The 26,375-nt window shown below is 37.2% G+C and overlaps 1 protein-coding gene across 1 annotated transcript in view; it reads left to right on the forward strand.

The window, feature by feature from the left end:
• Nucleotides 1-91: 91 nt before the first annotated feature.
• Nucleotides 92-26,375, forward strand: part of AQR (aquarius intron-binding spliceosomal factor) — a 55,608-nt gene continuing 29,324 nt past the window's right edge. Inside the window, exons 1-19 of the mRNA XM_055715235.1 lie at nt 92-300; nt 1,152-1,208; nt 2,382-2,422; nt 3,385-3,420; nt 5,521-5,641; nt 6,961-7,101; nt 8,701-8,769; nt 9,267-9,367; nt 10,033-10,109; nt 11,358-11,422; nt 13,338-13,454; nt 14,397-14,510; nt 15,318-15,421; nt 16,216-16,318; nt 17,360-17,480; nt 20,395-20,536; nt 21,333-21,511; nt 23,291-23,458; nt 23,875-24,044. Coding sequence (XP_055571210.1) covers nt 217-300; nt 1,152-1,208; nt 2,382-2,422; nt 3,385-3,420; nt 5,521-5,641; nt 6,961-7,101; nt 8,701-8,769; nt 9,267-9,367; nt 10,033-10,109; nt 11,358-11,422; nt 13,338-13,454; nt 14,397-14,510; nt 15,318-15,421; nt 16,216-16,318; nt 17,360-17,480; nt 20,395-20,536; nt 21,333-21,511; nt 23,291-23,458; nt 23,875-24,044 — 2,010 coding nt within the window. The 5' untranslated portion in view covers nt 92-216. The remainder of the gene's footprint in view (nt 301-1,151; nt 1,209-2,381; nt 2,423-3,384; nt 3,421-5,520; nt 5,642-6,960; nt 7,102-8,700; nt 8,770-9,266; nt 9,368-10,032; nt 10,110-11,357; nt 11,423-13,337; nt 13,455-14,396; nt 14,511-15,317; nt 15,422-16,215; nt 16,319-17,359; nt 17,481-20,394; nt 20,537-21,332; nt 21,512-23,290; nt 23,459-23,874; nt 24,045-26,375) is intronic.

Consider the following 26,375-nt stretch of genomic DNA (forward strand, 5'->3'; position numbering starts at 1 on the left):
GTGGCGGGGAGCGCGCGGCAGGTGGCGCAGCCGCCGCCCCGCCCCGCCGCCGCTCTCGCGCCCCTCGCCCCGGAAGCGCTGCCCGCTCCGCTGCTCGCCGCGCGCACGGTGCTTCCGCTCGGCCTCCCCTGCGCGCGGGGCCTGCCCGGGCTGCGAGCGGCGGGGGGCGGCGGCGCGGCCCGGCTGTGCGGCCCGGCGGCTCGGGACGGCGACGCCATGGCGGCGCCGGCGGCCTCGGCCCCGCCGAAGAAGATCGTGGCGCCCACGGTGTCACAGATCAACGCGGAGTACGTGACCCAGGTAGGGCCGGCGGGGGTCTGCGGGCCGCCTCTCCCGCGGCTGGGCCGGCTGCTGCAGGGGCCCGGCCGGCAGCGGCGGCGCCTCCGTGTTTAATAGTCTCTGCCGTCGGTGGGTGTGAGGGAAAGAGCCTTGGCTCGTCCTAAATGAAGAAAGATTTGACACCAGGGTTACATGTGAGGGGGTGTTTGCCCTCCGCGTTTCCAGATCAGAGGAATCTACAAGGGCAGCACTACAACATCAGTCAGGTTTGTTCCAGGCCGTGGAAAGTTGCTGAGAGTTTCCCGTTGCTGAACATTTTAGGTCGTTTTATACAAGTATTCATCTTTTGTGCTGGAAATGCCACTTTCCTTCCTGTTCTACAGCATGAGGAAGGTTGAATGAAGCTGCTTAGGAAACTTGCCACTGGCTCAGGAGTTTTGGTGAAGTGATGGCTACAGTGAATAGCCTTGAAATTTTAGATCTTTATATATAGCTTCTGGTTCCTTGAAATCTCTCAGTGGCAGAGTAATAATTTTCAGCCTCGGGTTTGCAATCTCTGAAAGATCATGGGGTATTTTTGAGGGATTTGCTAGAAGTAATGTAAGAAAAAAGGTGTTTATTATATACCAGTCTATGCAACTGAAATTTTTACAGGGACTTGCATTTCTGTTGGGTTGGGCATAAAACCTTACGTGGTTGAGAATCATTGCTCTTGGAAAACATAATTTTGTAACCTGCAGTTACTGTAAGCTGAAATGAAGCAAGGTACTAGTGAAATAAAGTTTTGGAATGAGATGTGCTACAGAGTTATTGTATCGCTACAACTGAACATGTATATATTTACATTTTTTTTTATATTTTCCTCCATGCAGTTAGCAAATAAATACTGGGCTCCACATGTGAAGAAAAAATTGTCTTTTGATTCAAAGGTAAATAATTTTACTGGAATTGTGTTGGGATATAAAAAAATGAGGATCAACCCTTTTCTGATGTGCCAACGTCCAATGGTGCTTTTTTAATGTAAGAGTGTAGAAGACTGCTTGTAAGGTCAACAGTTGCTTAACACGCTGTATTTATATATTTTTACTTTATAAATGTAGGTGCTGTTATAAAGGTGTGCTATAGCACTGCAGTTCTTTTGTATGCTATTTGTTCAGTTTATATTGGCCAAGACCGTAGGAGAATACAAGATTTTTGAGCACCTCCTTTGAGCTTAAAAGATATTTGAGGAGGTGTTCCTCTTAGAAATCAAAGAAGGATGAAAGATGCAGGTATTACTAAACTATGTACTTCTTTCTAAAAGCTTCCTCAGAGAGTTTTGATCAGGTAACTTTAGTACTGCTCTGGTGGATGTGTGTGTTTTGAATGTTTAAAATTTGGCATGATGTGTTTGGTTTTGTGTTGGTTTTCTATCATGTGGGGTTCTTAAGCATTAGGTTTCTTTCCCCGGGTGGTTATTTGGCTAACCCTTCCTTTCCAGCCTCAGTATACTCAATCTCACTGTAGTATTTGTGATACTGTTTGTCTGCAATTGTTAGAACTAGGATGTACATAAGCAGCTGGATTGTCATGTAATGTAAGAATGTATCTGTTGTAACAGATGGTGCAGATTCTTTCATTCCTGTTGGAAGAACTAAGTAAAAATGGCTGGATTTGGTTAAATGTCAGTTAAAAGAAACAGTGACAACAAATGACAAAGTTTCTGCAGTTTTCGTTCTTGAAGACTGTTCTTTAAATTCAACAGTAAGCCAAAGATTAAAAATAAAAAAAGGTTTTAATCTCTTTGATGTTTGTATAAAAATCTCAGTGAGGTGTAGGTTATTCTTTCAGAATAACTTGAATGAAGGTCCTGTCAGTTTTCTATCGTTGTATGCCTTCTCCTAAGTTGATTAACTTCCTTTGTGAGAGTGTATGTCTATGAAGCTTTAGGACTCTTCAGAGCTGAGACATAGTTGTTACAGCATTTTGGTCAAATAGCAGTAAGCAGAGAGTAATTAATTTAGAGTAACTTTGAGTGCGTAAGATGTTTTAATGCATTTCTAATCACTTTATGAAGTACATAAAGTTCTTGACCATTTTTTTGGAAATGTTCTTTCCCACAGGTTATTGAAGATGTGTATACAAAAGAAATTGTCAGGTCAAAGTAAGTACACTAGTCACTTTTGTTTATAAACAAACATTCCAACATTTTCTGCATTGAAGTGGTTTTTAATGTTTTGTAAAATATTTTAAAATGCATTAACATGTTGAAAGCAGATGAAAATTACTTGAGTGTGTTTGAATCATTTAATCATTATGGCGTTTCAAAGTCTGAATGTGGCAAAAAGAAAGTTCATGAGCTCATAATCCTTAAATGTGATGGGTGGACATAGTATTGTTTGGTTCCTTGATCTGGTAATCTTTTGTTTTTTATGTTGATTTTGTTGTGATAGTTATAGAAGACTGATCCCTTCTTTTGTCACTAAGGTGTGTAGAGGAAAAAAAATACCTGTTGAGCAGTTGCTGCCTCAAGTTTTTTCGCTTGTTCTCTGATTATTGTTACTGGGTTTTTAAAGGGCAAGTCTCATTTTAGTGAATTGTAATGTTAGATGGAAGAGACAAAAGAATTCAAGATGAACTGCATTCTATAGCTGTGTACAGAAAAGTTGTAACTGTAGTTCTTGGGAGCTTTTCTGGGGAAGTTTGAGCTCTGGAGAGAATTCTGTTTATTATTCCTTCATGAAAGTAATTAAAGAATTGCCATACAGGATCAGAACAAGCTTTCATTTCCAGTCAGTAAGAAGAGGTACTATTACAAACTGATGAAATATGTAGTTGTAGTTTTCCAGAAGACACTCTCAGCTTCTAGCAATTTATCTCTTCAAGGCTATTGGAAGCAGTGTCTTCATATTTAGAAGATCTATATGGATTTTTTTTTTAATGTAAATCTGTTTGCTTAATGAACCACATGAACTTTAGCTTCCCCAGCAGTTGCTTCTGCATTCAAGTGGTTGCACTTGCATGGAAGTGGGGGGAGCAGAAATAATTCCTAGATGTTTCTACAAAGGTGTGTATGGGAGGCTTTCTTTCCTGTGTTAATTGATTGATTTTTTTTTTTTTTTTTAGGTTTGCTATTAGAAAGATAATGCTTCTTGAATTCAGGTAAGCTAATTGGAGTGAAATTTTAGGCTATTTTTTGATAGGAACCTATAAAGATGAGAAGCAGATGTAGTCAGTTTGAAAGTAGTATACTCATTTGTTCCTACTTGCTCAAGCCTTGAATTGTGTACCTAGGAAAATTACACGAGGAGAGCTTAATTTAAGGAAGAAATAATTTTATAAGCATAAGTAACATATCAGAGTATCTTGGTTTATGATTCTGAATTTCTCGTGAAAGTGAAGCACCAAAGAAGAAACTATGAATGAATTGGACCCAAGGTTTTGACCTGTAATTTGGGATGTGTCATTAAACCTTAGATCAGAACTGACTGAAGTCAGAGGAAGTTTTTGGAGTAAGACTCTTTAATTGTGCTGCAGCAACATTACTAACATTTTCTTCACTTGAAATGGAAATCTGTTTAGAAGATTCTTACAGCTACTTCAGACTTTACTGGAAGAACTTGTAAAGAATGTCTAAAATGATGTAAAATATTTGCAATATTTACATGTTTAAAACCACATTATTTAATGTTCTGTTTGTCTCTGTTTTATCTCTCAAGTCTTGTAAGCAGATAGAATGAAATGGCTTTTGGTTGAGATAGATTCTTTATTTCAAAAGGCTGAAATATGTGAGTAGTACCATGTAGAACAAACTTTCCTCTGTTTCCTGCTTCTTTATTAGAAAAGGCAGAAGAAAAAACAAACTATGGTTTGAGACTAACAAATGGCATGCTGGTAGCAAGACTTTTAGAATTTGTATGCCAGCAATACCATGGGAGTTAGAGGTGTTTATTGTTTTTGTGAGCGTTCTTAATAGTACCAGCCTGTAATGTAACTTCAGTACTTTACTGGTCTATAGCCCCATCTACTGCCATTTGTCCTGTAAGTGATTTTCTCCCCACCCCTGATCTGTCCATTAAGCTATCCTGTCTTCACACACGTGGTATTTTCCTGTCCTTCATGTTTATCCTTACTTGGAGGCATAATAGTATTTTTACTAAAATGTAAGTTTATTGGAATTCTGGGGTGAAATGATGTGTGGAGCTCTGTGGATTTTTGGGGAGGGGTTCCCCACTCCTGTTGGCAGATCCAGGCTCTTGGGAAGCAGTATGTATTTTATCTTGTATATGCCTGTTTATGTGTCTCAGCTCCATCTGAAGCTGCACATTGTGGCTGAGCTCCCAGAAGGTATAAATCCCTGTCTGACCATTAGCTAGCCTTTTGCTTCTGGTTACATACAACTCTCACTGCCTTTTTTCACCACCATCTCTGGTACTTGTCTTATGTGAAACTATTGAAGTAACTTACTGTAAGACATCAGGAACAAGGTGAAAGTGTGCTGTTGAGAATGATGGATTTAGGGATTGCCTCCTCGGGAGTAACTATCTTGCGTAACTTCAAGAAGAAGTTAAAGGAGGGAGACAGTTGTTTGTTCAAATAGTCTGTTGTCTCTAAGATCTATTTTTAAGAATTTATTCTATGAGAAGTGTGCCATATTCATGAAGAAGAAATGCTCATTGCTGGAAAGCTGCTATTTTCCAGTGTCCGGTAATTTTTTTTCACCTTGAAAACAATCACTCTGATAATACTTTAGTCATACAGTGATGTGCTATGTTTATTACCTTTATATGATAAGAAGCACAAAATCTTTCTAGATGATACCTAATTTTTTACAAGAAAGAGTATTTAATTATACAAATACTGTTGTGCAGTAGTTGTCCTTTGTGTCTTATGCTAGGAAATGCTGCATGTGGCATTCTTTATACAAGGGTAGTTTTTTCTATTTTGTTCTCCTTTTGGAAAATCAGTATGAATTCATGTTATGATTTTGTACTTGGCTGTGGCTACTTGTTACACTTGAAAACCTGGTGAGTATGTCTTCCCGGTAAGAAACTCCTCTGTCTCTTGTAGCAGTTACTGACTCTAACTAAAGTTTTGCTGCAGCGACCTAGATGAGAGGTAACTTCAGGAACTACTCACAAACTATAAAAGATGGCTTTAAGGAGAAGGAGGAAAAAACCCCTGTGAATAACTGCGCTCTTAAATGAGTGACAGATTGTGTGGGTGGCAGCATCTAATGAAATATTCTTTGTCTCTTCACAGCCAGTACCTTGAAAATTACCTATGGATGAATTATTCTCCAGAGGTGTCCAGTAAGGCATATTTAATGTCAATCTGCTGTATGGTGAATGAGAAGTTCAGAGAGAATGTCCCTGCGTGGGAGGTAACCAATTTCAATTACAGCTAGAATAGACTTTGATCTGCAAGTTGCAGCTTTTGTGGTATGCTCGCTTATACTGACAGAAAGTAGCAAAGCTTGTAGTGTTAAAAGTAAATGGTACCTCAGCTGGAATGTCTCATGTGGTGAAGTGTGTATTCTTTTTGGAGGAAGCAATGGACTGGTGAAAATCACCCGATTCCTTCTAGTGCATGAGTCCTTTGTTCTGCTGTGTGATGCCTTTACATCATCATCATCATCATTTGCTTTTTTGGCACCTGACAGAAGTCAGGCATTTGGAGAGAATTCTTGCTCTGATATTGAAAGAAAAAAGGATTTTTGTATCAGTGGATATAAGAAGGCACCGCTAGAAGTCTAACATACTATCCAGTAGCATCTTGCTTAAAACCTGTGGATATGCTTTTGTAGCTTTTTTGCATGAAATTTTATAGTAAGATAATCTTTTATTCTACTTTTCTGTGTACTGTTTTTTGTAATAATAGGTTTAGAAATTATTTAAGTGTTCCTGCAAACGGTCCAGTCCTCACAGGCCATCTCAACAACAAGAGCTATGCAAGCATTATTTCAGAAGTGCAGTTACTCTGATCGTAGTGTTATTACTTTGGTGCTGGCAAAGCCAAAGGATTAGTAACTTGCTCATATGATGTCTGTGTCTGTCTTTATTCTAGCATATGTACTAGATGCAAAGTGACACGTGTCTGTTACATTCCAAGCAGCTTAATTAAATTTGTTGTTTAGTACATGGCTGCCCTTGTAAAGACACCATTTTGTCTCAATGATATCCTGTTTCCTGCTGAAGTAGCTGAATTGGGGTTCCGCAACTGTGATTAATCTCTGGTGGGTTTTACCTCCTTGCTTTTTTATAGATCACTAAACAGCTGCCATAGTTTTGGCCAAAATCTACCAATTCTCTTCTAACCAGTGTCATTGTATGATAATTCTGTGCGATCGCCAGTTGAACATTTTGGACTCGACGATCTCAGAAGTCTTTTCCAACCTAAATGATTCTGTGATTCCCACAACACAATCTACTCCAGTTGTGCTTCTTGTTGAGTTTGTCCTATGCGTCACTTGTGTTAGACTATGCAGAAGACAGTAGTCCCACTAAAAGCATTCCCACAGTGTGAGGATATTGTTAAGTCTGTTCTTGTGCTGCTTGGTCAGAATAAATGAAAAAGAGAAAAACTAATCCTTCCTTCTATAGATTTAAGTGGATTTAGAGAACTTAAACTGTGTTACGTGAATGAAGATTGAAATGGTTTGTATTGACCTGACTCAAAATCAACTTCCTCTTCTCTTTGTAGACGTTCAAAAAAAAGCCAGAATATTTTCCCTTCTTTTTCAAATGCATACTGGAAGCATCACTGGTTGAAAGTGACAGTGAATACTCTCTGCATGAACAGACAGTCCTGCTACTTTTCCTTGATCACTGCTTCAATAGTTTGGTACGTTAAAAGTAACTAATACTTCCAGTGTGTTTATGCTGTTCTGTGTTAATAGCAATTTAGTTTGAGCAGTTTAAGAGACAGATGAAGCAAAATTCCCGTTTAAGGAAAAGATGGTACTGTGGAGGGCTTTTACCTCTTTTTCGTTATTGCTTTATCTCTGTCATCATGTTTGCTGTTTTCTAACACAAGGTCATAGAAAAGACTTGAAATTGGAGGGCTGGCACTTACTGCAGTTTAAAGGCATGTATTTTGACTTGATTTTAAATGGTGCTTAAAAATAATATGTATTTATATTTTTAAAGGCACTTTACACTTAAATCAGATGACATAACTGCTATGCTCTTTTTAGTTTGTGAAATTGCACAAAATGATTTCCATTAACTATTGAGAAAGACAGTAATTTTTTTTGCTTTTAAAACCTGGTTTAGATAGTATTTCTATCTGCACTTCTGCATTAGTTTTAACAAAGCATTTGACCAAGTTGTGTTCCCAGTCTACAGTTAAAACACAGTTATAGATCCCAACTAATGAGTATGGAGAATAATTTACAATTATCTGTTGTATGAAACAGTAGTCTGTTACCTCTCTTGCTACTGGGCTTTTTCTTTACTTACATTGCGCGCAGGATGTATCAAGGTTTGCACAAATAAAGAAGAAAATCATGTGTCTCAGACAAAACAATTTAGAAAGTCTAGTATTTGATTTTGGAATTAGGAAGGATTACTGGAGCCAGTAATCATCCTGAACTTTAGGCGTATAGTTTGAGGCTGTATTTTTCTGTAGTGGCCATGGTAAAATGGATCTTAATCTTAAGGGAGGGTTTGGTGGTGATTATATGGAATCCTACTTAAAGAAGGCATTTCTCATACAACATTTATGGAAGCCAGTAAAAAAGTGCCTGTGAAAGCATATTGCTGTTAGAAGCTGCCCTTTATGATACACAGAACAGGGTAGTCGCAGTAGTGTTGTAAGTAAGGAGCACTGAAGTGTAAGGTTTCAGAAAGCTGAGGGTTCAGTATTTGTCCATAAAGACATATTTAAAATGACGATGGAAGTTTTTCAGTAGTTTAGGAAAAAAAGAAAGACTTTGTGGGTCCAGATCACAGGCAGAGTTGGAGAGGGAACATTTGAAACAACAGTTGACGTTACATAAATTATAGGGAAAATTCAGTTATTTCAGATAATGGGAAGAGTGTAGATGAAGTGGGAGAAACTAGATAAATGAAGAGCTTTGGGAGAGAAAGAATAGAGTAAAAACATAGAGAAAGCACAGTAAGAAAGCTCAGGTCAAGAATAAGAAATCACTGAAGAAGGAACATCAGTTCTCGTCAACTTCTATGCTAAAAATACTTACCTGACTGTGGCTGCTGCTGAAGTATTACTAAGAACTGAAAATCCGTGAAAAGAACATAAAATGCCAAAGTCGTCAACAGTTTTTAAGTGTTACTGGGTAGGGCTATTATGCAGTTTCCTGTTAGGCAATTGTGGAATATTTTTGTGAGATGGTAATGTACATTGATGTATTTTTGTATTATAGGTGCATCAGAAAACATAAGAATTCTAAAAACATGGTTTCTGTCTGTAACTTTCTAACAGGAAGTGGATTTGATCAGAGGTCAGGTGCAGCAGCTCATTTCCTTGCCGATGTGGATGGCTCTACAACCTGTAAGCATAACCCTGTAAACTGGCAAAGCAATCTTCTAGGCATTATCGAAGTCCTATAAAGTGAATTCTTAGGGAATACCATCATGGAAGTCTAGTATTTAAAGCTGCCTGCATTGCTGTGGAATTATATTTTTGTGTGCTTGGTAAAATTCTCTTTCTTATTTGTTGCTAATTTCCATGTAGTTATAATTACTAATTAATTATGTAATTTTTCATAACACTAAGTTCTGTTGCTTGTAGCTTCTTTAAGCTATATTGTAGATAAGGCCAAGAGATCACAGGGACTAGGGAGTGGAGCTGACATCTAGCAATGGCTGGACTCTCTAGCAGTATTACTGTCTTGTTTTATAGTGGTACTTCCTGAGATAAATCTGGGACAGCTATTTATTTGCTTGTTATATTTTTTTTTTCTGTTTTAATGAGAAGACTGGATTGTATTTTTAATCTCTTGTGAAAACAAGGTTCCTTGGTGACTGAGTAACATTTTAATATTTCAGAAACGACTGGAACAAGAACTGAAAAAGACACCAAAACTAAGAAAATTCTGGAATCTAATTAAGAAAAATGATGAGAAAATGGATGAGGAGGCAAGAATGCAGTATGTTACAGAAACCTTTTTTTCCTGTTAAGTCCAAAGCCCTTAATACATACTTTTATTATGTTTCAGCTAAAATAAATTATTTCAACTAAAAAAAAAGGTTTTTTTTAAAAAAAGATGGCCAGTAAGAGTAGATCATATGTGGTCTCCTGGAAACTATTTTGTTTTCCAGCAGTCTTTATGCAAAATTCTGTTATAGAACTTAGTATTTATTTTGATCGGTGAATTTGTGATACCAAATCTTAAAGCCATACAATGAAAGGCATAAGAGAGTATTCATGTAGTTACTTGTGTTTTTTCATGTTTAGCTCTTAAGCAAACGGCTTACACAAGAATTTGAATAAATTTGTGTATATCTCACCAAAGTTAAATGTTCCAGTACTTTGTGTTGCAGTGTGGTAAGGTGTAGGTGGTGACATACATCTCCTCTTTGACTCAATAGAAGCATGGATTGCTACTCAGTTCTGCGTTAAAAATGTAGTCTCTGCTAATCTGTCTGCCTGAATGCAGAAAGAAAATTTATTATCTAAACAGTTTAGGTGTCTTTCAAAGCAACCTGCTACCATTATATAAAATTTAAAGGAGCTAAATTTGTATTACTGAAAGAAATAGTTTACTTCTAGTTTGCATTTAAGGAATATTAATTTTTTGTCATATTATTTTAGAGCATATCAGGAGAGAAGATTTCTTTCGCAGCTCATTCAGAAATTCATTTCTGTGCTAAAATCAATACCTGTCTCAGGTAACTGTGGTTCTTATGTTACTTTGTTATCTGGTAGTCTGTCTAAAATTCTTCCTTGTTGCTGAAGCAACAACCTCTTAAGGTCTCCAACCTCAGGTTGGTATCCTATCTGGATGGCTTTTAGTGAAATCCATGTCTGCCTGCATGGATTTCATTGTAAAATTAGTACTCAAATTTGTATATGCTTTAAAAATAAAATAGCAGAAAGCTACTTTAAACTTCTCTTTCTGTTCAGCATGGACTTAATAAAAAAAAATATACCTCTGGGTACTGATATTTATTGTGTGCTTACAGCCTTCTTAACAGCATTAAAGCATTTCACACATACTCTGATGCCTTGTTAAACAGGTGGTATAAATGCATATTGTAAGGCTCTATTCTGTTAGTACTGTTGATTTGTGGTAAGAACAAAAGCCTAAGTGAATTGAAATTCTGTGAGATTTGACTGTTTTTGATTTAGAAGTCATCGTGACAAGCAAAATTACATGCTTGCCTGATTTAGAATGGAAAAGTGTTTATACAGGGAAGTGTTAGCCTTTTGACAAAAAAGGCTTATTATGCTCTAAGCACAGCACAGTTTAGGTGAAATCACTTTCTGGAGTTCTGCTTTTGCTCTTAAACTCTTAGCAAGCTTCAGCTCTTAAGTGAGCTGTAAGGGGAAATTCTGTGTATTGTGTCTTCCTCAGAAAGGGTACCTATTCCCTCTGTTTTCTCAGTTAACGCAAGACCTTTTAAAGAATATTTACGTTAACAGTTCTTTAGAGGCTTTAGGCAACAGATATTCATTAAAGCAGACTTGGTATGTGTTTTGACATGATTCTGAAGGCTTCTTAGTAGTCACCACTGAGTACCTTTGGATATTGTTAAGGCCTTTTGCACACACCTTGATTGCAGCTTTTAAACAGGTATTTTTGAGTACCCGGAGTTAGACGTTCTTAAGACACTTAACAGGCCATTTGGTATCTTTCTGCATTTTTATATCTCGCGTTGCTTGGGTTTCTTTCAGGGTGGATAGTAATCACTCCTGAACCTCTGGTTCCGTTACATTCTTATAACCAAAATTTTTCTGGTTTGCAATGGAAGAAGATTGTTTCAGAAAGAGAATAATGTGCTAGTTAACTTTTCAATCTTGTTAAAAGCTAATAGTGGTATATTAGTAGCACTTGCTAGATTTTGAAAGAATAGGTCAAGTACGAACATACTGTGGTGTGGATCAATCACAAAAAAATTACTTTTTTTTCTGTCTAGGTCCAATTTCTATGGACAAAGTTCATTATTGTGAGAGATTCATTGAACTCATGTTAGATCTTGAGGTAAGTTTTTAAATTGCTTCAACCTGTTTCCAGGTGTACTTATCTAGATTTTAAATGCATAAAGTCATTATTACAGCCTTACTCCAATTAGCAGGTCGTTATGTCGCAGTTGTGCATATGGTTGCTTTTGTAGCAGTGCCTCCACATTGGGAACTGACCAGTAATGTTTATAAACCAGATGAACCGTTAGAGAAAGCTAGCATCCTAAATTGCTCACCAAAGAAGACTTTGTTAATTGGAGTAGTGGTGATAATTCTGGCAATTGATGAAAATGTGTGACACTTTAATCTGCTAGGAATAACCCAGAAGTGCCCTTCCCAATGCATCATAGGTCACATAAAGTATCTTTTGTGTTGTGGGATATAGTCCTAGAAAGCGTCAGCAGTTCTGAAATGCAAACTATTGTTATTTTACTAGAATTCATTACTTAGAAGTAACAGTTTTGATGATCTAGGTTTGTTACAGAATAATAGGAGGCAGAGTGAGATTTTCCAGTATTTTTCAGCAGATACTGAGAAAGCGGGACAATTTTAAGCTTCACAGTACCAGAATTAAAAATAAAAGACATTAATTTACAATTTCTCACGTGAGTAGCAATTTCTTTAAAATAACTTCATTTAGAAGACATTCTGAAATAAGACAGTGTTCTGAAACAGTAAGCCTAGGGAACTTTAAAACGTCTTGATCTTTAACTGATACAGACTGTCCTCTGCTAAATCACTTAAGTAGCCTGTGCACTTGGGAGCAATTGAATGAATTCTTTAAGTTAGAGGTGGTTGTCTTAGGGATGTGTCTTAGGGATACTCTCATAAAAGAAAATACGTATTTGAACTTAAACTGAAGTCTGGCTGTTAGGCAAAATGCTTAGAGGCAGGACACTTAATGTCGGTTTTCACTAGGTACTACAGGAAGGTTAGAATTCAGACAGTTTGAAGTGTGTTTAAGTGACGGGAACATGTCAACGAGCTGTAATTCCAAGTGTTTCTGCCTTGGTAGCATGTACTGTGTTAATGGGTGCTTTTACCTATGTTGAGGTCTTTTTCAGAATATTACTGTTTCATCATATTACGGTATATAGACTGCCATCAAAACCTGGTGATTTGATAATTTGAAAGGAATGAGCCCATGGAAAGTTCTTAGGGTTTCCCGAGTTTGGTGTTTATAGTTACTGTGCAGGGCAATTAACATTTTCTACTAGAGATTATTTTCTTTATCTTAGTTCTAAACACCATGTTGATGCTTTTTGGCTAAATTCAGTCTGTAGATTCCATTGAGAACAACTCATTTTTCTCTTGAGTTCTTGAGGTGTACTACTGTATGCTGTTGAACAGTTGCTACGTATAGCAACTTAAGCTATTTACGTTGAGAAGAAATGTTCTCCGTTTTGTTTACAAAGAGCTTTTATAGGTTTTTAATTAAAATTTGAAAAATTCTTAGACCTAATTTGAATATCTTACAAAGAATAGTAGAGACCATACCATATTTAGAAGAAGTACAGTTTGTAGTCTTGAGAAAGACAAGCATGAAATTAATGAGTATGGAAACCAAACATTTAAAACAATGTTGAAGACGCTTAACATATCTTTGGTAGCACATAGTCATTATGTAGACAATAGTACAACAATTGCTTTATTTAATTTACTTTTATTACTGGCAGGATGCAGTCTCAGTAATGGCAAGTTTATGCTGTGCTCATCAGTCATATAAAAGTCTGTGTTCATAACAGCTTGCCTGCATAAAACCGGTGTCTTGGCTTACATAAATGCTGCTTTAATATGAGAACCTCTGTTGGGGTATTAGATATGTAAATAACTGCAGTGTTCTATCTTGATATGCCTTGAAATGGAAAACTATGAGAAACCATTTCTCACATTTTGAAGAATTGCTTATATTAATGTGAGGTTGTTTACCACAGGCTTTGCTTCCCACACGGCGATGGTTTAATACAGTGTTGGATGATTCCCATCTTGTTGTGCACTGTTACCTGTCCAGTCTTGCTAAAAGAGAAAAGGAGGGTCATCTGTTCTGCCAGGTGAGATAAAAAGATGCTGAAAATAACTTTTTCATTCTTACGCAGCTCTGAATACTGCACTTGTTTTGGTTTATATTTCTTTATTAAGACAGGCTTTTCTGTTGGATGCAAACTACATGTTTTTTTAAATCCTTCAGGCAGTATTTCTTACCTGTACCTATGTGTGTTGCTTGCTCTTACATTTCTTGTCCTCGTTTTGAACAGTTCTTAAAAGGACATTCTAGAAAACAGTGCAGCTTCTGCATGCTTTACCCCTCATGTAGCAGTTGTCACCAATGCATTCTTCAGCGCTCTTTGACCTCAGACTGTTCTACAGTGCAGCAGTTTTTCACTGTTGTCCTTCTGTTTACTCAGTCATAGACAGTATTGCTTTTTATGGCAGGATCTGGAGATCTGTCCCCTTCCCTGCATTGCAGTTGCTTTTCCTGCTGCTTGCTGTCCTTCATCTCTGGCATTTGTTCAGTTTCTCTGAGGGTCGTTATTGATGGAACACAAAGCCAGCAGCATATCTGAATAATTTTCTTCTTCTGAGCTATATGATCTCATTGAAATGTAGGATGAATTCCAGAGCGGGCATCAGAGAGGGCAGGAGGGAGCAAGACCTCTCCCTTTTGATAACAGCAAGCTGTAAGCTGGGTTCAGTGTCTCAGTGAACCTCTGGCTAGATCACCTTAGTGCAATTAGTTTCAGTTTCAAGTCCCAGTATGTAAAAGAAACTAGGTTGGTTGTGGGCAGTGCTGTAATTTCTGTGGCTTGCAAAATTTTGTGCATCAGCCAAGTATGAAATTCAGATACCACTCCTTAGTCCATTTCTTCTAAAATTTTGAGGAGCTGTTGTTTGCGTATGGTGCCCAGGTTTTTCCTCTTGAATTGTGTTTTTGTTTGTGGTGGGGTGTCTCTTAACTGTTAATCCACTAATTTATATGGATGATGATGTCGCAGCTTTTAGATATGCTTAAATTCTACACTGGCTTTGAAATCAATGATCAGACTGGAAATGCTTTGACAGAGAATGAGATGACAACAATTCACTATGACAGAATTACTTCGCTACAGGTAGGCAGGTGATTAAGGGCTTATGGGAGGGAAAGGATTTGGTTTTGTTGTTTTAGTCTAAATTGCATCTGGAACAGGCAGTAAGTTATTTCCCAAAGCAAACCCCTTACTTTTCCTCGTGTGTTACAAAATAGTTTTAACTTGAGTTTCCTATACCATGTCAAAGACACTTTGGTGTTATGTGACTAAATAATGTGCTCAAGCAAAACACGACCACTTTTGATTTGATATTATTGAGATGAACTGCTCCCATTAAATCTGTTCAGAAGGGAAAATTAAGTGCTGTAGGAAATGAATTTACAATTACACAGTAGGTGGCACCATTTCTTCAAGATCAGCACACATATGGTAGAATTAGTGGTCCCTTGTACATAAGAGACAAAATAAAAATTCACATTATTTGTAGTCATATAAAGATGGTTACACTTTTCAGAATTTTCCCCATCAGTTTTAACAAAAAAAAAAAAACCAAAAAACCACAAGGAAGCATGGTGAAATTAAACTTGTGCCTTGTTTTTTTTAGTTGCCTACATGGCTACATGTCTGCCTCTGTTTCGTTATAATGATGGAACAGGTGCTGATAGGAGAGTGTATAGAAAAGACACTGTGTGGAAGCACAGGAGTAAAGATGGTGCTAACTAAGAAAAACAGATTTCACCTGGTTTTTATTTCTGTCCTAGTAGTGTCCACAGGGTGCTACATGTTATGAATCAGAAGAAGCTGTGCTTTTTTATAACTATTTATGTTGTTATTAAGTTGTTTCATTAGTATACTTACATTCAGTTTTGGGGAATTGGTCTTTTGTAGAGAGCAGCATTTGCACATTTCCCAGAGTTATATGACTTTGCACTGTCAAATGTAGCTGCAGTAGATACTCGTGATTCTCTGGAGAAGTTATTTGGACCCCTTAGGTAAGTGATCACAATGAAATTTAACATGAAATCAAAATTCTTTGTTCTCAGTCTGCTTTAGTATAACAAATTTGTAGCCTTTTTTCTTTCTGACTTCTCATGTGACTTCTCAGGTCTTTCTGCCTTGTCATGGTGCCTTTAGGTCTGCTGAAATAGTGAGACAGGGAGCGTTTGTCCACTAGTGGTAGAGTACTAGAATTCCAGTATGAGATCAAACATTTTTGTTCATCTTTTTTCTAATGAATGTGAAAAAGTACTAATTTTCTAGGAAATAACTAGCTGCTTAAAGTAATTGTAGCAGTGGTTAACTACTCTAAGTTAATTACTAACTTTTTAAATTTAGCTTTTTTTCCCTCCGTTCTGTACAAAAACTACAATAGAAATCTTAGAAGTATACCCCAGTGTTAACTGTACTGTATTGTAAATGCTGTGATTAGAAGGATAACAGTCTGTATTGTGACAGAGGCAGTGTGTGCTCTGTTGTTTGATTCTGTTTTAAGCTACATGTCTTGAAACTATAAAAACCACTCACACCTTGCTCTGTTTATTGCAGGTGAGTGGTTAGGCTACACTTGCGGCTGAACGGGCTTCGCCCATGAAGTGCTCTAGAGCGCTTTGTAACAATGCAAAAAATAACGTATCTCAAACTTCAATTAAAATCCTGATCTACAGTTGTTTGGTCGCTGATTAAATTCATAGTTGCAATTCGCTTCTTAAGAAAAAAACCTAAGCTGTGGTAAGTGCTCTTCAGTTTCAGTGTGTCACAAGCTTCTGTTCTGCCTTCCGCTGTGCAGCTCAAATATTCTCCACCGGGTGGCGTCATACCTCTGCCTACTGCCGCCCCTTGCTGAGGGGGAAGACTCGAGCTATGACAAGGAGTTTCTGCTGGAGTTGTTGGTAAAAACATAATTAATATTGCTTGTATTTCTTCTTTTGCAAACTGAAGACGTAGATAAATTTAGTAACTACACTGTAGTAAAGTAGCCATTTTATTACCTTTTGCTGAACCGCTTGTGAACCACAGCAGTGTTATAGCAGTGAAAGGCGTAGTAAGGTGAGGTTTAAAATCATATTAATTATTTGAAAAGGTTTATTTATAAATGTAGTTCCCCTGAGAAACTAGTATGTGTTGTAATTGTAAAGGTCAATAAGCAATCTCAGCAATGGTTTTGAGTTCTGGAAAGATTTTTGATCTTTATGTAATAACCTGTTTGTCCCCTTTAAAAACAAAAATACCTGCTAAAGTGGATCTAGATATTCAGTACCTATTTGGTTCCTCAAGCCTCTTTGAAATACTGTTTGATGCACATAATGGGGTTTTTTATAGTAAGTGTATAACAGTAGTACTGTAGGCTTCTAATTTGATATCAGTATTAGAATGGCATAGCTGTTTTTAACATCTTTTTTGTAGGCTTATTTTGTGGCTGTTGATTTTTCTTAAAAATTGTTCATGTACTTCCCTAAGGTTTAGACGGTAGTAATACGATGCTTGTGGATGCCATGGAGAGATACTTATTCAGGTGACATACTGTAATATGGGATGAGTTTTTTTCTACCCAAGAGGAAGTTAAGACTAGCTCTTGCTGAATGAGCAGTGTTTGTTAGCTGTTTACCGTGGAAAGCAAAATAAATTTTATTTGAAGTTGACTGTCTGCTAAGCCTTGACTGAATATTTTCTGTTGTGCCATACTCTGCTGAGAAGCCAAATGATTGACTCTAGTACTATGATCAATAGCTGGACTGTATGTTTGTTCATCTTCTGATGTCACTGTGTGCATTTATTTATATGTAATTAAATAAAAAAAAATCAAAACTTCTTAAAAGAGAGAAAATGGCAAGTAACCACCAGCAGTCTTATGCCTTAGTGTGCATGTTTCAAAAGAGCTTTATTGTCCCTTTTTTAACTTAAAGAAGTTTAAAATACATCCTTTCTTTTAGGTATCCCGTCATGAACGACGAATATCTCAAATTCAGCAACTCAACCAGATGCCTCTTTATCCCACAGAGAAGATTATTTGGGATGAAAATATTGTACCAACTGAATATTATTCTGGAGAAGGTATGGTTAGTAGTTTGGTAAATGCTGAACAAGACAGTAAATGCTGCAGAAAAAGCAGTTGTGATGTCTGTGTTCATTCTGTCTTCAGAACCTACTGGAAGATGCCTAAGTACTGCATGTATCTTAGAGTAAGGTCAGCTTTTTTTGAGTTGTAAATCGGGAACCCTGAGATGAAATCGTTAGCAAGTTTATAGTTGATTTAAAGAAAAATCCAAAGGCCTATGTTTAGACAAAAAAATTTACTTGCTTGTAATCTAGGTAACAGATGTGCTGTACCGCACAGGAAGTTACTGTAAGGTGAAACAGGTTGTCAACCTGCAGCAGAAAAGCTGTTGTCTGTGCTTTGCTCTTAAGTACGCTGAGGAAAGCTTTTTTAAAAAGAGGGGGGAAAAAGGCTGATGATGGGAGGAAGTTAACACTAATTATCTTACTCTTTTAGTTCAAGGTGGAAGTGTATGCTTAGTCACTGAAAGGTAGTGTATGCACCTGAAATTCAGAATCTAGTGTTACTGCTCAGTGTGCTCATGATCAAAGTAGCAAACTGCAGGTATTGCAAGCAAGGAGTTATTTGATTTTAAGCTTTGCGATAAACGGCACATATTTTTGTTCACCAGCTTTAAAAAACTGTTTTAATGTGGATCAAGAGAATTTTCATTTGGAATCAGAAAATTTTAATTTGGAACATGGAAATTCCAAATAACAACACATTTTTGAAGACTAGTATAAAGTATGTTTCTAGTTTGAGCAGGGAGTGTTCCATACCTTCCTCCATGTAGTTTTGATTCAGAGGGTTTTTTTCGTGTAGGTATAAGCCTTAAGTTCAGCTTCTTAGCATAAATGAGGTTTTCAGGATACATTCTCTGTGAACAAGTATTAATGAGAAGAATGAGATTCCTGAAATTTCATGCCTTTAGGTAGGCAGGGTTATAGGCAGCAAAACATCTTTTTCCAAACACATCTGATACAAATGCCATCTAGAGATCTGCCCCAGAAGGGTATGATGCAGGCAGTTAAAAGCTGGTTCAGGTTCTTCTGAATAATAGGTCTGATGATGGGGTTTATCCTTTAAAAAAAAACCCAACAAAACAACAAAAATGAGACAAAGCCACTCCAAAACAAAAAAAGTGCAAAACCACAAAGCAAAAACCTCAAAGTAATTTCTGGGAAATTAATACATAAACCAAGATTTTTTTTTTTATTTATTTTTAATGTATGTTCTGAAACATTCAGGTTCTTAAATACAAGTTAAGGCAGCTTTAATGTCATTCAGACCGTATTGAAAGGCAGCCTTTGCAGTACTTGTTCATGCAATGTGTGTTTATTTTGTGTTTTATTGGCCAGAAATATTAATCACATTATGTGTATTATTGCTGGGGCTTGGGGGGGAGGGTGGAGAAAGCAGCTCATCACACCTGTTTCTGTGCTGTTTTGTGACTTTTAATAAAGCATTAAATGTTGTTAATAGTGAAATGTAATTTTGGCAAGTAACAGTGGTTGCTAGTGGTTTCCTCCTTCTGTGGTGATCTCTTTTGCTGTTATTATCTTGTATTGATAGCAGTGCTGTGAAGCATTTCTGTTGCTGTCAGACTGTTACAAATATTTTCCTATTTTGCTTCTCTTAGTTTCAGTTTACACTTTCTCTTTTTAATCCCCATGTATTCTCCAGCCCTGATTTCAAGCAAGACAGTTTTGCTTCTGTGGTCGTGGGTTTTGTTTGTGGTGTTCTCTCTCTCTCTCTCTCTCTCTCTCCATATATATATATGTATACTTAGCTAAAGTAGCTAAATTATTTTGGTCTAAAACTTAAGAGTAATTCAGCCCAAGAAATATGAGCATTATTTCTATTCTTTTTAAAAAAATAAGGAAGACCAATATCTGTCTTGATAAATGCTGTGCAGCCTTAAGAAGTGTTGCTACAGGCCCTGCCCTTTGCACATATAACTGGCTTTATAGCACAGGGTTTGTTACTTGGTGTTGGGAGATGCGTTAAAAGTATTTTATCACCATGAGGCTTTCCAGAACAGAAATTACTGTGTTCTACCGCCTCTATTCAATGCCATTGTACCTCAGTGCATTTGAAAGCCAATAGGTAGTACATATAGCAGTGAAAGGTTTCAAGGATAATAATGCAAATGACAAAAGCCTGATGCTTTCACAGGTCTTGAGTATAGGTGTCAAACTGGGATGTTAGTTAGTAATGTTAAATGAGTAACATTCAAGAATTTTTATTATTGAAAATTTGCATCTAAGACTACCCTAAAGCTATGCAAGCTTTAGGACCTGTCTAGGGGTTTTAATGCTCCTTGTTTAGTTGGAGCTAGTCTTCACAGGTTTTTCATTCTCATAACAAACAAAAAAAAATTAAAAACCTATTATCAGTAACAGAAACTTTTGAGGAAAGTTGTATGTCAAAATTTGGTATCTTGGCTTAAAACTTTTTTCTACATTAATGATATTCGTGGCCTCTAATAAACATAAAAGATTGGAATTGGGGAATTGTTGGATAACAAATGGATGTTATTAGTTAATGAGCCTTTTTCATCATTACTTAATGCTGGCTTAATTCTTGTATTCCCAAAGTACCATTACTTTGCCCTGCATTTGATTTTTACAAAATCAATTTTGTTGCAGTCTGAATGCGGGGAAGGATTCAGTCTTTCAATAGTTCACTGTATTACTGCCAGAAGGATGAAAACTACTTTACTCTTGTGTGAACTTATGTAGAGAAAACCTGAAAAATGTGTGCTTTTTAGTAGTATGTATTTATAAAAGTAGTTCTTAAAATGTCCCAGGATAACAACTATGGCTGTTTCAGAATAACGTGTGTATGAATTTGTAGAACCAATATATTAATTCATCATCCTTTTTTATTTATTCTTCAAATACCTCTTCCCTTCCACCCTTACCCCCTTAGGCTGTCTTGCGCTTCCCAAATTGAATCTACAGTTTCTCACTCTTCATGACTACCTGCTGAGGAACTTCAATCTTTTCCGCTTAGAGTCTACCTACGAGATCAGACAGGACATCGAAGATAGTGTCAGTAGGATGAAACCATGGTAATATTAATTAAGTGATGCAAACCAGTCAGTTAACCTTGAGTTGTAATCAAAGTGCATTCAAGAATGAGTAACTGATGTTGTGTATATACTGAACACATAGTAACAACTATATTTTAAGTTATTACATAGATACTGTGTTTTATACTAAATTCTTCCATAAGGTGTTGCCATCCTGTGGGATCATTTTGCAAGTGTGTGTTAATACATATCCCTGTAGATGTGTTAGGACAGTATGTTGGATGCTAACAACCAACCTTTGTTGTGTTAAGATGGATGAGTTAGTTTTCCAAAAGTACTAAGCCTTGGCTGGTATTACAAAATCTGGAAACTTACCACCAACTCCTCTGGTTTATGAGAGGTGTTACGTTACTGAGTATTCTTGGATTTGCCATCTGCTACATTTTGATCCTCTTTAGATTTCAAAGGATCATTTGGTGCGATACCTGTTGTAATCAGTAGCTGCTTTTTGTTATCCTCTCTTTTTTTCTTCTCTCTGTGAGGTGCTGGGTTTTTTTATAATAATGCCACCATAAGCTACCTTTTGTTTCTTGAAATGTAAGAACAAGTCAGTTCATGTTATGCTTCAGTTCCAAAATGAAGGATTACGTGAATCTACCTCAGTAGCATGTAAAATTTAAGTCTTCTACTTTTGTCTTAGAGCTGACTCAGGTAAATTGTTTCATGGTTTAAAAAGAGAACTGAATCTTATCAGATAATGACTAACAAGCTTTTGTGTTTGGGATTTTTTTTGTTTGTCTTTTTTGTTTGTGTTTGGTTTGGGGTTATTTTTTAGGTTATCGGAATATGGAGGTGTGGTCTTTGGTGGATGGGCCAGGATGGCGCAACCCATTGTCTCTTTCACAGTGGTGGAGGTGGCAAAGCCCAATATTGGTGAAAACTGGCCCATGCGAGTACGAGCAGATGTTACAATTAATTTGAATGTACGAGATAACATCAAAGATGAATGGGAAGGTACTTATATTCTTTGAAATAAGGTGCTCATCAAAATACACTTTGATGTAAGCTTATTTGTAAGAAAGGTGCTTTTTTTTAATCTGAGATACAAACTGGATGACATCAGTCTTGAAATAGTAAACATTCTGTTCCTAATGGACAAGTAAATAATAACTTCCATCTTCATTTTAGGAAAGTATAAACTTCTTAGACTCAGAATTTGGGTAACTGACTTTCAAACAGCGCATTAAGATTGGTAAATTTGTAACTGTTAAGATTCTGGCCTTTACAGGGAATATGGAAAAGTAACTTAGCATTGTAATTAGTATGCATGCTAATAATGTCATATTGAAAAGTAGTGGGGAATGTGGTATCTGTCTCATATGCAAGTGGAGAGCACAGATTTTGGTTTAATTCAGACCAGTGCATTTTAATAGTTTTCAGTATATTTGAATGTTGTTAGGAAGTACTGACTGTACCAAATACTGTTTCCTGTAAGGAGCCACAGGTGTTGCTTCTTTTGCTTGGGGAATTGAACTTTAGTTGACTGCGTTGGCAGGTGGCATAGAGGCGTGTACTTGGATTATCAGTAAATGTCATTCCCTTCTCTTTTGTTAGAGAAACCTATTAGATGTGCTGGAGCTGCATAGTGTGATTACAGGACATGTAGTACAAATGCTAAAGCTGGAGCATGTGATAAACAAGCAGATATAAGTTTGGGAATATAGATTTCTATTAAAGTACAAAAGCTGGAAGGATGGCAGCAGACTTAACTATACTGAAGGTAGCTCTATAGTGGTGCACCTAGCTTTTTAAATACTAGAACAGCCTCTGTGATTTCAAAAGCAGTAATGCCTTAATTTAATCAAAATGGTGAGGAATTAATGAATCGTTACCTGACCTAACAAGGTCTTAATGAAACTGCTTTAGTTTGGATAATATCCAGTGTGTAATGAGAAACTATTTGTTTCTTGAAAAATACAGCATGTTTACTAAATTTTGAAGGTGTCTTAGATCTTTGAGCATCTGTAGATATGCTGGAGAAAAGGATTAGTGTTCAAAATTACGTTAGGGAATTGGAGAAATTCTTAAAGTAGGCTGTGGATTAACAGGGATGAATATAAAGATTCTAAACTTCAGAACAAGTCACAACAAATGTATGTTGGGAGAGTAACTTGTTAGACAGTAGCTCTGCAGAATGAAGATCATCATCACTCAAAAGCGAATATTACTTCACAATATATTACTGCTGAGGGAGAAATTAAAACACTCAACCAAGTCATGTCAGGATTTATAAACCGGAGTGTAGCATAGAAAACTAGTAACTTTCAGTGACCTTTTACCCTATTAAGTAGATAACTAAAGTAACTTTGTTTAGGATTTTGTGCCCAGTTCTAAGCATGGCACTTAAATTGTAAGAAAAACAATAATAAATTGGAGATAGTCCAGAAGAAAGCAATGAGAACGAGAGAGTAATGATACACATGACCTTTTGAGATAGGTTGTGTAACCTAAGTAAGATTATTGGGAAAAGAATAATCTTGAAATAAGTTTATTGTCATAAAACAAGCAGTCGGTTTTTCCTTTTCATATCTGATAGTAATGTGCAGCAATAGTGAAAAAATGACAGTATCCTGTGGTTCTGTATCATCAAAGTTAAAGGCATATTTTGAAACAGAAGACATTATTGTCTAAACAGGTGGGGTTTTATTTAAAAGATTTTTTTGTATGTATATATGGAATGGATAAGTGAAATGACTTTCAATCAAATCACTGAATGTTCCTTTTTGGAATCAGGTCTGCGTAAACATGATGTCTGTTTTTTGATTACGGTACGTCCCACGCAACCTTACGGCACCAAGTTTGACAGACGACGACCTTTTGTTGAGCAAATTGGCCTGGTGTATGTCAGAGGCTGTGAAATCCAGGGCATGTTAGATGAGAAGGGACGTGTTATTGAAGAAGGTACGATATACCAAAACTTGTTAGAAATAATTTTGTTGTTGTTAACAGCCTAATCGTTGACTTGCTTCTCTTTTAAGCAGTACTCACTGAATTCATTACCTGCTTGAAAGAAACAAACCAATTCCTTAAGCAGCCTGAGAAAAGTTAACTAGTTTCCTCTGGTAAAATCTGATGCAATTTTATTGATTAAATAAATACAGTACATCTCATTATTAGGAATAAAATAGCTTACATTCAAAACCTTATTAGAAATGGGATGATAGCATCAAATAGGAATGCTTGTAATGCAGAAATTGGTTTAATCAATGGAATTTGTCTAAATTTCACTTCAGGAATGATTGTGTATCACTTATTTGAATGATAATCTGCTTTTAGCATTAATTCAAATTCTGATCTTACTGTTCCATTATGGGCAGGACCGGAACCCAAGCCAAGACTTAAGGGGGATTGCAGAACATACAGAGTGTTTCTGGACCCAAACCAGTATCAACAAGACATGACCAATACAATCCAAAATGGAGCAGAAGATGTATATGAGACATTTAATATAATAATGAGAAGAAAACCAAAAGAAAACAATTTCAAGGTAAGGTACTTGCTCCTTGACTCTTAGGATAAGCGTTTGTCTGAATATGCCGTACTCAGCAGTACTGAGACATGTTCATTTTAGATGCACATAGTTAGGCTTTTGCACATGGTTTGGCACCGGATTACTTCAGGAAGTTAGAGCACGTCAGCTGGTTATAAGTTGCTTCTGCAGGTAAGTACTAAAGTAACTGGAAATCAAAACACTCCTACTTCACTTAAGTGTATAATAAAACATAAGTTTAGAATTTCAGTCTTTTAGCAGGTAACTTACAGGTTAGTGTATTTGGCCTTTTGGGTAAAGGGAGTATGTGGAATGTTTTTGTTACCTGGTATCATAGTGGACTGTAGGAAGAGGAAGTAACTAATCAAAAGGTGTGGATCAGAAAAGCCTGTTAGCTTTTGGGAACATCACTGGGTCAGTTTCTTATCAGGCTTTGGAGGGTGTCAGATGAGGATTTTAGCACTTGATATATTTGATAGTCCTTAAAGAGAATGTATGCTAGCTTTGTGGAGTGAATGATGGGTTTTTTGCCTGCCGTAGCAATTTTCACACGGTTGCAGTGCATGATTCTTCAGCATTTTACTTCCTTGGTATCTTTTGTCAGGAGAGTTTTCATGGAATTTGGTCAGGGTTGCAGATAAAGCTGTTGCTAATACATGATGATACTCTGTATTGCCTATGAGTAAGATTAAAATTATGCACACGACTCTAATTCAGTTTTACATATAAATTCAGCAAATGTTGTATTTCAGGAAGCTTATCGGTACCTTAGCCTTCCTTGCCTTCTGTTAAAGAAAGACGAAAGTTTTTCAGCAAAGTTGATGTCTTTGAATTTCTAGAATTGTGAATAGGTCAAAATTAAATCTAATGTCAAGTGGTCTGTTTTTTTTTATTAGGTGGTGTAATTACAGTATCATAGAATCACTTAGGTTGCAGGGCAACTCTGGAGGTTATCTAGTCCAAGACCCCTGCTCAAAGAGGGTCACCTGCAGCAGGCAGTCCAGGGCAATGTCTAGTTGGGTTTTGAGTATCTCCAAGAACTAAGAATCCAGAACTTCTCTGGGCAACCTCTTCTAGTGCTGAATTGTCCTCACAGTAAAAAAAGTGTTTTTTTGTGTTCAGATGGAATTTAGTATGTTTTAATTTGTGCCCATTGTCTCCTGTCACTGGACACTACTGAGAAGAGTCTGGCTCACTCATCTTCATTTCATCCTATCAGGTATTTATCATGTTGATATAATATCCTCTGAGCTGTCTCTTTTCCAGACTGAACAGTCCCAGTTCTTCTTTTTTACTAAGTAGCCCAGAACTGAACACAGTGCTCTGGATTCGGAGATGGTCTGCAATTCAGAGGGGCCTGGAGAAGCTTGAGGAGTGGGCCTATGTGAACCTCAGGAGGTTCAAAAAGGCCAAGTGCAAGGTCCTGCACCTGGGTCAGGGCAATCCCCAGTATCAATACAAGCTGGTGGATGAAGGGGTTGAGAGCAGTGCTGCAGAAAAGGTCTTGGGCATACTGGTGGGTGAAGAGCTGGGCATGAGCTGGCAACGTGTGCTCACAGTCTGAAAACCCAACCACAGCCAGGGCTGTATCAAAAGAAGTGTGGCCAGCAGGTTGAGGGAGGTGATTCTGCCCCTTTATTCTGCCCTGGTGAGACCCCACTTGGAGAGGGCCCAGAGGAAGGTCCTGAAAATGATCAGAGGCATGGAGCACCTCTTCTGTGAGGAAAGGCTGTGAGGGAGTCGGGGTTGTTCAGCCTGGACAGGAGAAGGCTTTGAGGAGACCTTATTGCAGCCTTTCAATACTGAAGGGAGTGTTTGTAAGAAAGATAGGGATAGACTTATTAATAGGGTCTGTAGCAATAGGATAAAGGGTAATGGTTTTAAGCTAAAAGAGGTTAGATGCAGACTAGATATATGGAAGATATTTTTTACAATGAAGGTGCTGAAACACTGGAACCGGTTGCCCTGAGAGGTGGTTGATACCCCATCCCTGGAAGTATTCAGGGTCAGGTTGGGCAGGGCTCTGAATAACCTGATCTAGTTGAAGATGTCTCTGCTCACTGCAGGGATGTTGGACTAAATGACCTTTGAATGCTCCTTCCAACCCATATTATTCTGTGATTCTATAGTTCAGCCTCAACAGTGCTGTGCAGAGAGGGGGGAGCACCTCCCTTGACCTGCTGGCAACTTCTTAATGCAGCAAAAGATACTATTGACCTTTTTTGCTGTGAGGGTGCATAATTTCATGTATCTGAAAATATTTTGTGTGTGTATGCTCAGTTTCTTTGCTGTTTAGACTATTGAATCTTCAATGTTCCTTGAGCTTTC

This window comes from Falco cherrug, chromosome 7 (genome assembly GCF_023634085.1).
Source record: "Falco cherrug isolate bFalChe1 chromosome 7, bFalChe1.pri, whole genome shotgun sequence".
NCBI classification, from domain to species: Eukaryota; Metazoa; Chordata; class Aves; order Falconiformes; family Falconidae; genus Falco; species Falco cherrug.